General features: G+C 43.3%; 1 protein-coding gene across 2 annotated transcripts in view; it reads right to left on the minus strand.

Annotated features, from left to right (window-relative positions):
* Positions 1-14,164, minus strand: part of LOC310934388 (vinculin-like) — a 29,926-nt gene that overhangs the window by 2,471 nt on the left and 13,291 nt on the right. The window contains exons 7-22 of one of the 2 annotated variants that reach the window (XM_083898101.1): positions 13,376-13,536; positions 9,929-10,019; positions 9,431-9,578; positions 9,178-9,331; positions 8,294-8,469; positions 6,787-6,977; positions 6,179-6,378; positions 5,845-5,973; positions 5,591-5,740; positions 5,379-5,487; positions 4,990-5,292; positions 4,757-4,881; positions 3,590-3,775; positions 2,250-2,426; positions 233-436; positions 54-158 (exon numbers count right to left, since the gene is read on the minus strand). In XM_083898101.1, coding sequence (XP_083754227.1) covers positions 54-158; positions 233-436; positions 2,250-2,426; positions 3,590-3,775; positions 4,757-4,881; positions 4,990-5,292; positions 5,379-5,487; positions 5,591-5,740; positions 5,845-5,973; positions 6,179-6,378; positions 6,787-6,977; positions 8,294-8,469; positions 9,178-9,331; positions 9,431-9,578; positions 9,929-10,019; positions 13,376-13,536 — 2,609 coding nt within the window. The other variant, XM_083898102.1, reaches the window with a different exon arrangement.

Genomic DNA, 14,164 nt, shown 5'->3' on the forward strand with positions numbered 1-14,164 from the left:
CATAATGTGATAAATCAATCCAAATCCAGCAGATACAGTTGTGTCCAGGTTACCTGCTCGGACTCTTCTTCACTAATATTTGTCCGTCCCAGCATGGTGGCCTTCACCGTGGACAGGATCTTCAGCTGAGTACTGATGGTCGGGATGCGCTCGCACACCTGTGGAAGCAGAATAAACACATTTGAATCCCTTCCTGTTGAAGACATACATGCCTTTTTAAGTGAACACTCACCTGCAGCAGATTAGTCCTGATGCGCCTGTCTGTGCACTGCTTGGCCACTTCTTTGGCCAGCCTCGTCACTTCGTCCGAGGCCTTGGCGATGTCCTTGGCGCACTGGATCATCGCTCTCTTGTTCCCGCTGCCGCCGCGCACCAGCCTGGACATTTCTGCCATGAGCAGAGCCATCCGCTTGGCCGCCGCAATAATGTCGTTGCCCTACGAAGAAGCAGGAGACAGGAGGGGTGGGGGGAAAGAAGGTGTGAGCAGGATGCTGCAGAAGAGAAGCTTGGATGGCTTTGGATAAGAGATGGAATGAAGGAGAAACGTGGTGTATGAGGGTCACACATTTCCCAATATGTGGGACAGTGAAAGCAGCGGTGCTCAAACTCTCCTAACAAAAGCAACACAGGCACAACATTTTCCAGTGGATTAATAGAAAGCTGCATGCAGGGCAAGAGCTCAGTAGCACATACAGTTGCTTCAAGGAGTTTTATGTTTTTTGGGGGAGGAAAACCATGTTGAGGTTCTAACCATTTACCCCCAAATCACAGTCAACCTGAGGTTAGTGCCCATGAGGTGATGTTTACCGTGCTCCAAGTGATCAGTACACACCCTGAGACTACAAGAAGCAGAAGCAGGCGGTTATGACAAGCCGTTTGAGCATTTATTCGATATCCTTGATATCTGATTTAAGGTCCATGTACTTGTAAGGTTTTGGTCCTCACTACAATTTGGCACACTAGTAGAACTACTCGGGCGCACAAGTAGAATGACTGTGTCTTACTAGTAACGCAATCAAACCTTACTATTAAACTACTTTGCTGCACTAGTTACCCTACTAGTACTACTAGTAAGTACCAAAATGCCCACTAGAAGTACTAGTGGGATCATCCCTATGTTCCCCGCTTTCTATGTTCCCCACTTTCTCCCACAGCAGACCATCCAAAGGGTAGGGTTAGGCATGGAGAGGGCAGTGTGGGTAGGTTTAGGGCCAGGAGGCCATATAACCCGGAGAAGGATTGTCAAACTGTGGGTATGGTTAAGCACACAAAGAGGATAAAAACAGAACATTGGACCCGTTAAGAAAAAGCGGGGAATATAGGTACGCTCCAGTACTAGTAAGGTCAAATAAATCTCACTTGTGCTACTAGTGGACATTTTGGCTCTTACTAGTAGTAGCAGTGAGGTCAAAAATGCCTTTTGATGCTACTAGTAGGGTCCAGAAGGCTACTTGTGCATGACACATGCCTACTGGTGTTACTAGTGCAGCACGGTAGTTTACTAGTAAGGTTTGCTTGCCCAAAAGTGGCACTAGTAGTGGAAAAAAAGTTACTAGTAAGACACAGTCATTCTACTAGTACGGGTTAGGGTTAACCCTAGTATGCCTAATCGTCTTACTAGTAGAACTATGGAGTACATGGACTTCAAGTCCAATATCAAGAATATTGAATATATGCTCAAACGGCTTGCGACAGGCGGTCATACTCGGCGAGCAGGCAGAGCTACATCACCCAGGAGTCTTTGGGGAAACTGTCATCCTTGGCTTCACAGGTTGGCCAGACAAGGAGTGACTGACAACAGCGATAACAGCGAGACAGAGCGAGTGGCCCCTCCTTTAAACCCCCTTTACCTAATCATGAACATAGGGGAGGGGACTTGTGAAGCAAGTGCTCGTTTATTTATGTGGTGCAAACAAACAAGACGAGCCATTCCGACGATCCTCTAAGACCTTCAGTGCAACCTGAGGCGTCAGCATAACCATGTGTCAAGAGTGAGATGCAGCTGGTTGGGGGTTTCCACTTGTAGAGACAGATGCAGAGCCTCTGTGACTGTCGGCTAAACTTCCAGCGGGTTTCTTCATTTGTGTATTTGCATGCGTGCATGTGTGAGTGAGTGAGCGATTGATTGTCGGGGTCAAACAGTACTTTAGAACTCTCCCAGCATCCTCAAACACACCTTTTTAAAAGCACTTTTTGACCCCCACGTGTGGATGTGTGTGAGCGCTCATGTGCATGTGCTGTGTGCAGACCTTGCTGGACCACTTGCGCGCCTCCTGGTGGAGAGCCTGGGCAGCTGCCAGCATGGGTTGATTGACAGGCTGGTTGGAGGGCATCATCAGCAGCTCTGGCTCATAGTCATCCTCACCATCAGTAAACTCATCTTCATCATCTACCTCCCTTTCCTCTACTGCCTCCTCCTCCTCAGGCTGGGTTGGGGCAAAAGGGATGGGGAGGTTGTTGTGGTTGGAGGAGGAATGGGGGGTGGGGGGGGAAGAAGGAATGCAGAGAAAAGGGGGGGAAAGGAGAGAGCCAGGGATGGAAGGAGGGAGGGAAGCATGGGAAAAGGAGGCATTTAGTTAAAGTATGAGAGAGGCACTGGGTGGAAGAACAGAGGTCAGGAGGAGCAAACGCAAGCACTGTGAAAGAGCAGGGAGAGGGGAAATGAAAACTGCTTGCACGGGAAAAAGATAGAAAAAAAAAAGGGGGAAGAGGAGCAGTTTGGGCAGGAAGCAGATGGATGATGTGCTGAACCCTGAAGCTTTGGCTGAGTTGATCATTTTTTAATTCTAACTAACTAAAACCAGTGGTTGGACCCTTTAAGAGTCTAGAAGTGTGTGATGAGACGCTCCAAAAGTGTTTTCTACCTGGTTTCCTGAAGAAACCTAGAAGAGCTTTAGAGGGGAAAACTGTTTCCGAGCTTCCAAGAGGAAAGAAAGAAAGTATATGAGGGGTTTATTCCTGTTGTTATCAGTGGTTATATACTGTGCACAGCGTAACGGCTCCAAGAAACAGTTCCTACACACTGAACTCTTGGACACCACATATAGAGGGAACACAGACACCAATAATACGTGTTAAAGTGTATACAACTTCAGAGATAATGCATTTGTAAAATGGGATTGTCAACCTTGCATCGTGAAAACCTTGAACAAATAAAAGATCGCAGTTTCCTCCGAATCAGGCCGCCGATCTCCACATTTCTGGATCAACACGACTTCAAGTGAAATAAAACAACTTGATATTAGGATTTTCTTAGCATGTGAGAAGGGATTTCCTCATCACACACACAGAGACCAATAATGAAATCCTGTAAGAAAATCATGGGTGTAAATAATCAAATAAATCAGGGTTTTTCACTCATGGTCCTGAGGAGCCACTGTCGAGCTGACCATTTGAATCAGGTGTGTTGGAGGACAGGAGTGAGAAACCCTGAAATAAATGATGGCTGAGTTCCATTTACCTCCCTCAATTTCAGGGTGCACACGAGCTGAGCCATCACTTACCTTCGTGGTCAGCACCACCTGAGCTTTTCCTGCTAAAACGCGTTCGCAATCTCAGACTCGTATGCGTTGTGTGTGTGCGAGCTGACCTTGCTGGACCACTTGCGGGCCTCGTCGTGCAGCTGCCTGGCTGCCACCATCATGGGCTCGCTGAGCACCTCGCCGACCTTCTGCTCCGGGAACTCCTCGTCCTTCTCCTCTGGGGGAGGGGGCCGTGGGGGCGGCACCTCGCCCTCTGGCAGCGGGGGCTTGGGCGGCGCCTGCTCATCGCTGACCTGGAATAGCCACACACACGTTAACTGGGTAACACTTTAGATTAGGGCACACATATTCACCATTAACTAGGTGCTTACTAACATGCATACAAGTAGCATATTAGCCCTTAATTAGTAAATATTAAGCATGCATTAACACCTTATGTAGGAAAAATCTTAATTCATGTCATAATAGATGTAGAATACGGTATTAATACATGCTTAATGATTACTAATAAAGGGCAAGTATGCAACTTATATATATTAGTAAGCACCTAGTTAATTGTGAATATGCAGTTTTTAAAAAATGCCATAAATCACTGCATAGTAGACACCTTTTTTTTTTTGTCATTTCTGTTTCCTGAAGTCAGAGTTTCTCATTTTTTTCTACAAGATAAAATTATGTTTTCCCCCAGGAATAATTTGGACTTTAAATTGTTTGATTAACAAGTAATGTATGAGCTAGTTCAGGTTTACAGTGTGTAAATGAAATTATTATTTGTTGTACTCTTGGGCTGGGAAATTATATCGCAATACGGCCTACTTTTTCATTTTAGATTAATTATTTTCTCAATCTATACACATCTTACTCTACAGACCGAAGAGAACATGTTTGTTTCTGCACAGATGTGCACAAATATCACACAGTAATCCTTTTAAATATGTTTTTCGAATGAAAATTAGATTAAAAAAAAAAAAATCACCATTCCCTCGGATATCGCGAATCGCATCACAATCGCAATTCCTGTCAAAATGAATCACAATATATTTATTCGGAATCGTTCCGCCTTATTGTACTCTGAAATGTACCCGCTGAGTCGTCATGTGGCCTAGTTTAAACATTACCTTACCATATTTACCACCTAATGCTCGTCTGTTTTTCACTGTACGGTGCTTGCGTATAGCAACAATAAAGGAATCTTTTATCTTTTTTTAAATCTTTTATCTAATGGCGACTTGCCATGAAAAAAAGTGTATAATAAAGTGTGTTTGTGTGCTCACATGAAGCTGGTCCAGGTCAGGAGGCGGCGGAGGGAAATCAGGCTCCTGAGGTTGAAAAGCTTCTCTAACTTTTCCCACTGCAGCCAGGATCCTGAGACAAGAGTCCAAGTAAGCCTTTTGCAGAGCTGCGGGGGAAAAGTTGTGTGAACATTTTTTTTTTTTATTATTATTATTTTTCCCTACAACACAGTATATGGAATATGCAATATGAATATGCTGTGTTCCTCCTGCACCTTTATCTTGTATGTTCCCGGCCACTGCCTTGGCGTCCATGACCATGGGTGAGATGGTGTGTGAGAGGATGTCGGAAGCGTGTTTCACCGTGTCTCTGAAACGTGGATCTTCGGAGTTCTCCACTTCCCTCTTAGCCACCAACAGGACCCTGTTAGCTCGTCTCGCGATGCTTGTTGCCCCGGCAACGAGCATCTGGGGCTGAACATTTGCCATGGCAACGCGGCACTTGTCGATGTCTTTCTTTATAGCCTCCTCGGAGGCATAGAGCAGGGATTTGGTGTCGATGGCCTCGTCCACCAGACCTGGAGCCACAGAGACAACAACTCAGTTGGCAACTACTATTATTTTTTTATTTTTGAATTATGACAAATACTGAGAGGATTCCCACCAGTGAGTTTCTCCACATTGTCGATCCACTGGTTCTTCATGGTGTCAAAGTGCTCGTACGCTGCTCTGTTTCCTGGATTCTTCAACAGGATCCGAGCAGCAGAGGTCACCTGAACATACATCCACACACACACGTGTCCCATTTAGTGACCGTGAAAGACAAGACTTGAAAGCTAAATCAGGAGCGTAAAATCCTGAAAGGAAACCTGGCACCTGTGGAGTGAGTTCCCTGGCGTGTTTCACAGCAGCATGTATCCCCTCTACCGTCATCTTATTGGCTGTTCCCACAGCAGCGGCTTTCTCTGCGGTCGCACCCAGCCGACCTGCGTGGGCCTCGAAGTTCCCGGCGCGCTCCTCAAAAACCTTTTGACGAAACATTGAAGACGACGCAGTCAGCATCACTCGTTTACATGTTATATCGCGTTATACTGGAATTCTCAGTAGAAAACAAATGGAACATTCGTCACCTCCTCCCTGTTTGGCGCGTCAGGAGGAGCGGTTGCAGCCACAGCCAGCAGTTTGACTGGGGTGGTGGTGTCGCTGAATACGTCCGACACCTCCTGGGTCATCACCTCCTGCATGTGCTGCCTCAGATCCTGGTGGGAGCAGCAGAGAGTGACGTGTCAGTCCACTAGGTGGAGCTCTGCACCAAGACTAGTACTTATAGGCAACATGGATGCATCATTCTTAGAAAATATTTTTTTTTTGTGGCTCCACCATTTAAGGTTCTGTGTTTAAATGCTCACTGCAGGTTTGAAAAAGGTGACACTGCAGAGCATACGTTTCTAATGACTGAACAACCTTGAGGCTGTCCTGTAGCTGTGCGGCTGTAGCGCGCGCGTGAGGAGCCTCGGCCTCTCCCCTGCCTGCCATGTCCGCCAAGGACGCCATCAGAGCCTCCGTGCGGTCACAGCGTCCAATCATATCCTGCCGATACGGGCCTAGCAAGCCTCCTGCCAACCTCTTCCCTTCTCCAACCATCCCTCTGATCGCTGCCTGACCTGAGGAAAAAACACAGAAGTCTTCTTACATCGTTGAGCATCGTTCTTAAAGAGCATTTGTTCGTCTAATTATCTTTTCTCAGATAAGTCACAGTGTCATTTAAACCTGAAGTGTTTGACGGTTTAAGAAAGCATGCAGCAGGCAGGTGTACCTGTGTCCCACTCTAGCTTCTCACACTCTGCTCCCATTGGGAAGCATGGGAGAAAAACAGGGAAAATGACAAAACAGTAAAATAACAGCAACGGGCATTAGAAAAGTGAGTCAGGTTAGTTAGTCAGTGGGTGATTCATGCATGAGATACATTATTTTGGGCATATAAGGAAATAACATCAGTCACCACCGTGGTTATTTCTGAATTACGCAGAAATGAGTTCGCTGTCTCATGTATCCGACGGCTCCCCACTCACCGACTCCTCTGTCGTCCACTCCAGGGTTGTTCACCCAGCGCAGCGCCTGCTCCATCTTCCCCTCCAAGGTGACAGCAGGCTTGGCCGGCCTCATGTTGGCCACAGCCCGGTTGGTTTTGGACTGCAGGGTCAGCAGCGCCGATCCGATCTGCTTGGCCAGCGCTCGAGCCTCTGGGCTGTCACCTTTACCCCTGCAGCAGCAGCAGCAGCGGCAGCAGCAGCAGAAACAGAACAAAGCTTTAGAGGTTAGCTGTAAAATATGGATTTACAGAGTTTCACCAGTCCCCTGTTAGACATCGGCCTTAAATAAAAAAATACCACTGAAGGCTCATGCCACCTTTACCATTTTTGTTTCTTGTTTATCCAGAAGATGAATGGTGTATATTTTAGTTAATAATAAGAGCATTCTGAATAACTTACACTACTGTTCAAAAGTTTGGGGTCACATAGAAATCTCCTTATTTTTGAAGGAAAAGCACTTTTCTTTTCAATGGATATAACATTAAATTGATCAGTAATACACTTTATACATTGTTAATGTGGTAAACGACTATTGTAGCTGCAAACGTCTGGTTTTTAATGGAATATGTACATATGTGTATAGAGGCCCATTTCCAGTGAACTAATGGTACATTGTGTTTGCTTATGGTGTAAGAAGGCTATTGGATAATTAGAAAACCCTTGCCCAATTATGTTAGCACAGCTGAAAACAGTTGGTTCTTTAACAAAGGGCAAAATCATTATTTTGGAATAAAAATCATTATTTCTACTCTAGTCAACTTCCTGACTATATTTTCTATTAATTTTGCAACTCTTTTGATGAATAAAAGTGTGACTTTCAATGGAAAACACAATTGAAGAGGTGACCCCAAACTTTTGAACGGTAGTGTACCTAATAAATGAAGATGTAACACATTACTTTTAAAGATTAAAGAATATAATTGTAGTATATTAATGAGCAAATATCTAAAAGCACAAACTGTTTGAGAGAAGAAAATGCTTGATAAAAAGCTGTTCAAGCACACTTTCAAGCATATTTCTTTCCCTTTTTAAAGTTCAGATCCATAGTTTTGGCATGGATATGGAGCGCAGCTGCGTTTATCCCTGCTTTCCTTTTATGGCCAACACATGCAGTGGAGGTGCGGAACATAAAACATGTCCATAATGGTGCTGTAACACTTAGTAAAGCCACAGAGCCTAAACAAAAATACATCTCAAAGATGGAATTCAGTGGCATGAACCTGAAGCAGAGTGGTATTTTCTCCAATCCTCAAAGTGAAAACACCGCACAAGTACCACAGCCCCGTCATATATTCAAATACTCAAAAACCTTATGGTGGGACTGATGCCCATGGTTGACATGCAACAGCATAATTTCCAGGCAGGTAAAATATGCCAGCTATTGGAGGCATGAGGTTGCAGTTTGAGCCTAGAAAAAGAAGGTCTAAGAGTTACTTAAAGCAATCATGAAGCGTTAGTCATGCACGTGTCAAGAGAGCGAGCGTACTGTCTGCGCAGCTCCACGAGTCGAGCTGTGAGTCCTGCGATCTCACTGATGGAGCGCAGGATGTCGTCGCGCTCTTTGGGGTCTTCGCACAGATCGGCGATGCGTTTGGCCTCAGCGAGAAGAGCTCGGATGTTCTCCTCCCCCTCGGGACCGCCGTGAGGATCAGCCAGCCAGGCCTGAAGAAAGTACAGAAGATGACTGACAATGTAAGAACCTGTAAAAAAGAAAGTTTCTACACTGTGACAAATTTGACACATATTATAATTATGTTTTAACCTCTAATAGCTGTTTCTCTCATCCACAAGCACTTATTGTGGTGATCACAATCACTTAGGTCCAGTGCAAGAACTACAGTGGCCTTCACACACCAGAAAGTTCTTTGTTTGTGGAGCAAATGTCCTGTTCAAAATGTGAAATGCACACTCTAGTGAGTTTTTATAAAAGTATATGTAACTATACATTTGTACCAATGTATAAAACAACACCTTGAATGTTGACAGGTTTTGTTTATTCCATTCGTGTTGAACATATCGATAATTCAGCATCTCCACCTTAAAGAGTGTCGTAAATTTCAGATATTACGTCAGGAAGTTACATCGCAGTAAACATGTAAGAATAAGACTTCTTAAAGTGCATATAAAAGAATGAACATAAAATATCACATGCACATATATATGGATATATGGACAAAAGTACTTCACGTCTTGTTAACTAAGACAAACTACTAATGTGATGTGATGTAACAAAGCAAACCAGGAAGTGAGGACCCTATTATTTAAAGGTGATTAAAGGACAAAAATATAAAACTGCCTGGTGCTAATGTGCTTATTATATGTATTATATTATATAAATATATATGTTGTGCTTTTTGTGTTTAGTCTGACCTGTGCAGCGTCCAGCCTCCTGGCGATGGCCTGCTTGGCATTGATTAGAGCCTCCAGTCTGCGCGCAGCACTGTCCACTTTGCCAAATAACAAGTCCAAGCCCTGAGAGCATTGGGCTGCACGTTGCACACACCCTGGGGTCTGTCCTTGGCCCCTGTCATTAAAGTAAAAAAAACACACACATACAGTTGACAAAAAAACAAAACACATTTACAACATCAACACACTTGTAAAGACTTAAATTCCCCGTCACCTGACTCGCAGATCTGCGATCTGGTCGGTCATTTGTCCCAGAGCCTTTGCAGTCGCCAGAATATCTTTCCTTTCCCTCCCAGCACAGAGCTCTCCCACCTTCCCCGCTTCATCCAGGATCACACGCAGGGCGACCTCACCGTGGTCACCTAAGAAACGACGACATGCCATAGGATGAGATGATAGGATGAGGATTGTGGGGAGCATGTTGGGGACCGGGCATAATGTCCCCACAAGGAAAAATGTCCCCATAAAAAAGGTGTTTTGCCAGGGGGTGGTCCACACAAGCATAGAAAGACAAGATCATACACACACAGACTCGCACACACACACTCACCTTCATGACTTTTTCCACATTGTGGGGACCATGTTCTGGACCGGGTATAATGTCCCCACAAGGAAAAATGTCCCCATGAAAAAGGTGTTTTGCCAGGGGTCGGTCCACACAAGCATAGAAAGACAAGCACACACCCATATACACACACATACACACAGTTACCTGGCTGTCCAAGAGGGTCTTTGAGCCAACTTCTAGCTTGTGCCATCTTGGATTCAATCAGAGCCAAAGATCTCTTTAAAGCCTCCATATCCTGAGGTGAAGGGAAAACACAGCATTGTGTACAGTATGTGGCGTAATAAATCTAAATGATAGTGCTTTGTAAACATATTTTTTTAACTCTTTAAATAGCTATAATTATGATTTAAAAATACACTGACTTGATAGCTTGTCCAAAGAAAAGCGAAAATATTTTTCGGACTGTCCACAAAGGTCATGTCAAGACAAATACAAACACAAAGTTAATTTGCCCCAACATGAATTAAAATTGCAAAAAAAATGGGTCAAATGCAGGCTATAGGTTCTGAATTGTATTATTATTAATAATACAATTCAGGATGGGTTCAGGATGTAGGTTTTTGATGTTTTTTTGACAGAAATAAAAATGCAAAATACAAATGTGGTGACGACTTATGTAGTTTATTCTCTAGGAATTTGCTGCCAACAATGAATTGCTGTTTAACAAACAATCGTAATTGTCCGACTTAATTGTTCATTCATCACATGCAAGATATTGAACATACTTATCGACCGATGTGTTGTTAAAATGAATAATTTACCTACGATGATAAGACAACAATCTGACCCTTTCATTGAACTGGAAAAAATATTCTCCTGTCTTAAGTGAAGCTACTTCAGTGCAGCCCATGTATTATGAATGTGTCTCTACATCAACGAGTTTAGTTCTATAATTCATCATGACCTAAGCAGACGACAGACATCGAGCGGTTCCCCACACGCACACAGACAGTAAATGCTTATCATGGCTCATAAGGCACAGAGTTTGCATTATTTCCACAGCAAACACACACACTCACACACACACAGAAACATGCCGGGTTACAGGTTGAACTTGTCCTGAAACTGATTTGTTCCAGTAACTCTTCCTACGGTCTAAAAGTCATGTGCCCAAAATATTTTCATGACATTATACTCTGCTGTAAACGGCGTCATCGTACTGTGCTGTTGACAGCCCTGTCACACGAGCAGCAAGAGTTAAGGAAATGAACCTAAGATGTGTCTTTTATCAACTGTATATTCAGCAAAATGTCATCTGTTTCATGCCATTTGACTCGAGTGGACGTTAAAGGTGCATTATGTAATAAATCTAAATCAACTGGCCATAAAATCCTCCTAATATGTCACAGAGACTCAGGAATAATGTTCATATAACAAACTGAACTCACATAAAAAGAAAATCTTTTTCTCACTGCAAAGTTTGTTTATGTTTTGAAATTATGTTTTGGCATGAGGCGCCATCTACCGCCGTCTACCAATCATAGCAGTCGGTAGAGTCTCAGCTGCTGAGCAACCATGGGTTGCCTGTTACGTAGCTCCAATTGAAACGAAACGAAAGGAAACCTAAAAGACCTCGGTATGAATGTCAAAAGCGCCAAGATAAATTTTGCGGCAAAGCGAGGGTCTATATAGGACATGCTTTTGAACGGTGGAGAGAGTTTAAAGCTGAGAGGAATTTCAAAACGGATGCAGAATGGGCTACTCTTCTCCTAGACAGGTAAGTTCAGCTTGGCTAACTAAGTTAGCATCATAGCTCGACTGTCGAGTTCTGTTTTGAACTGTTCCCTTGGTTTTGTAGGCTGCCGTACTGACGCACCGAAGTGGGCCATACCCGCTTCGGTGCGGCGGGGTTTGTGGTGGTTCTACCCGAAGCCACAACCCCCGCAGCACCGACAGTTCTGCTCTGTCAGCGGCTGCGGCTGGTTCTGCTCGGCGCGGGCTGCGGCGGCAGTTCAGATGTCAGAGATGCGTCTTTTAGTCTCTTTCTAATCTAACCTAATGGTCTTCTTCTGACATGCACAGAGAGAATAACAGCGGTAGTCGAGTGGTTAAATAGGTGGACTTGATTTTGAGTGTAGTAACCGTTTTTGGCCGCATTGTTACAGATGGCGCCTTTAAGACACAAACGAAGCATGAGTGCAGTACGTCATCACAGAAGGCGAACAGTGAGTGGACATCGTTGCATACTTACCATTCAATACCAGCATGTATATATACTGTATATACACAGAATTGTATTCACACGTACACTCACCGGCCACTTTATTATTAGGTCTACCAGTTCATGCAAATATCTACTCAAAGATAACCTGCTGAATTACAAACAATCAGAATGGGGTAAGAGGTGGTAAGTGCCAGCAGAAACTGGGATTTTCACACTTAACCATCATTAGGGTTTACAATGGTCCAAAAGAGAGAAAATGTCCACTAAATGGCTCAGTCAAAAGTAACTTGCAACAGTGACTAACAGAAATAACCACCATTTAATGAACAAGATATGCAGAAGACCATCTCTGAATGCACAAACTAATGCTGCTTTTCCATTACATGGTACTGGTACGGCACGGCACGGAACGACTCTACATTTCCATTACTATAAATATACACACACAAACTAGTGACTTGTAAAGCAGTTGTTTTTGTAACTGAATCATTAGAATCAGCTAATTATAAAGATTAGTTCCGTATTTCTTGCAGGACCGGAGCACAGACTCCGTCTGACACAGTCGCTGAACTGAAATACAGCGGAAGGGGTTGCGATCATGGCTTTTGGCAGTGCTGTCGCGAAATACACCAGACTCTCTCTTTTAAATGTTGAGATTCCCTTGCTAACGGTTGGAGATTAACACCAGATTTCAGGATGTTTAAGTCTTTTTAATTGATCTAAAGCTCAGTATTGTTCGCTTTGTTTTCTTGTGTTGGACGTCGCACTTGTGACTCTTCCGGTGCCATCAGGCGTAGTATCGGCTCAGGTCGCTTGGAACCCCGCGAGAGCAGGTACTAAAAATAAAAAGCAGCAGGTACTATGAACTATCACGAATGGAAAAGCAAAAAAATAAACCGCGCCGAGTCGAGCCGTTCCGGTACCATGTAGTGGAAAAGCGTCATTCGGCTACAGATCACACCAGGTGTCACTCCTGCCTTTTTAAGTGTCCTGTGGACCTAAAGTGGCCAGCAAGTGTATATACAGTATATTTACAGCATATTTGGACATTTCCCTTTTCTGTCTCACACCCACCCACACACACACAAACACACACACATACAGACAAATGCATGCTGGAAACTGCAGAGGGGGAGAGAAGCAGGCTTACCTTCTACAGGGAGGAAAAGAATGAAGGAAGAAGGTAAAGAATAAACAGAAAAAGAAAAAACCAGGAGTTATGCTACCAAGTAAAAGGAAAAGTGGAGACAAATAAAGAGTGACTTGTTATTTTTTATGTAGAGATGCTTTCCAATGTGGATTGTGTGGCTGTGTGTGTGTGTATGCGAGAAACACGAGTGACTTTGAGCTGTAGGTATTGGGATTGTTTAAAAAAATGATGAAAATCCCCCAAAGAGTCCTCTGGAGTGCATCGCAGGTTGCCGTACCTTATTTGCCCACGCGTCTTCGTCCCACGTGGTGAGCTGCAACACTCTGATGATCTCGTTGATTTCGCCGCTCATCTTTTCAAAGGTGAATCTTCGGTTCCTCTCAGCCTCCTCCACGCCGGCACCTCGGCTGGTCTTGGTCGAGACAAAAATCTTGATCGCTGGGAAACAGAAAACACAAGCATGTATGATTAAAGGAGCACACATTTGTTACAATTGTTATAGAAGTGTTAATTAAAGCCACCACTGATTTGAAAATATCATATATATATATATATATATATACATACATATATACACGTATATACACACACATATACGTATATATACACATATATACGTATATGCATATACACACACGTATATATATATACGTATATATATACGTATATATACACACACGTATATATATACGTATATATACACACACGTATATATATACGTATATATACACACACACGTATATATATACGTATATATACACACACATATATATACGTATATATACACACACGTATATATATACGTATATATACACACACGTATATATATACGTATATATATACACACGTATATATACACGTATATATACACACACGTATATACACACACGTATATATACACACGTATATACATATACACATATATACATATACATACAGACATACATATATACATACAGATACATATATACATACAGACATATATATACACACACGCATATATATATATATATATATACATGTACAGTATATATAAAATATATTTTTTTGTTATAAAAAGTGACTT

The sequence above is a fragment of the Microchirus variegatus genome, assembly GCF_963457635.1.
Source record: "Microchirus variegatus genome assembly, chromosome: 11".
Classification (NCBI taxonomy): Eukaryota; Metazoa; Chordata; class Actinopteri; order Pleuronectiformes; family Soleidae; genus Microchirus; species Microchirus variegatus.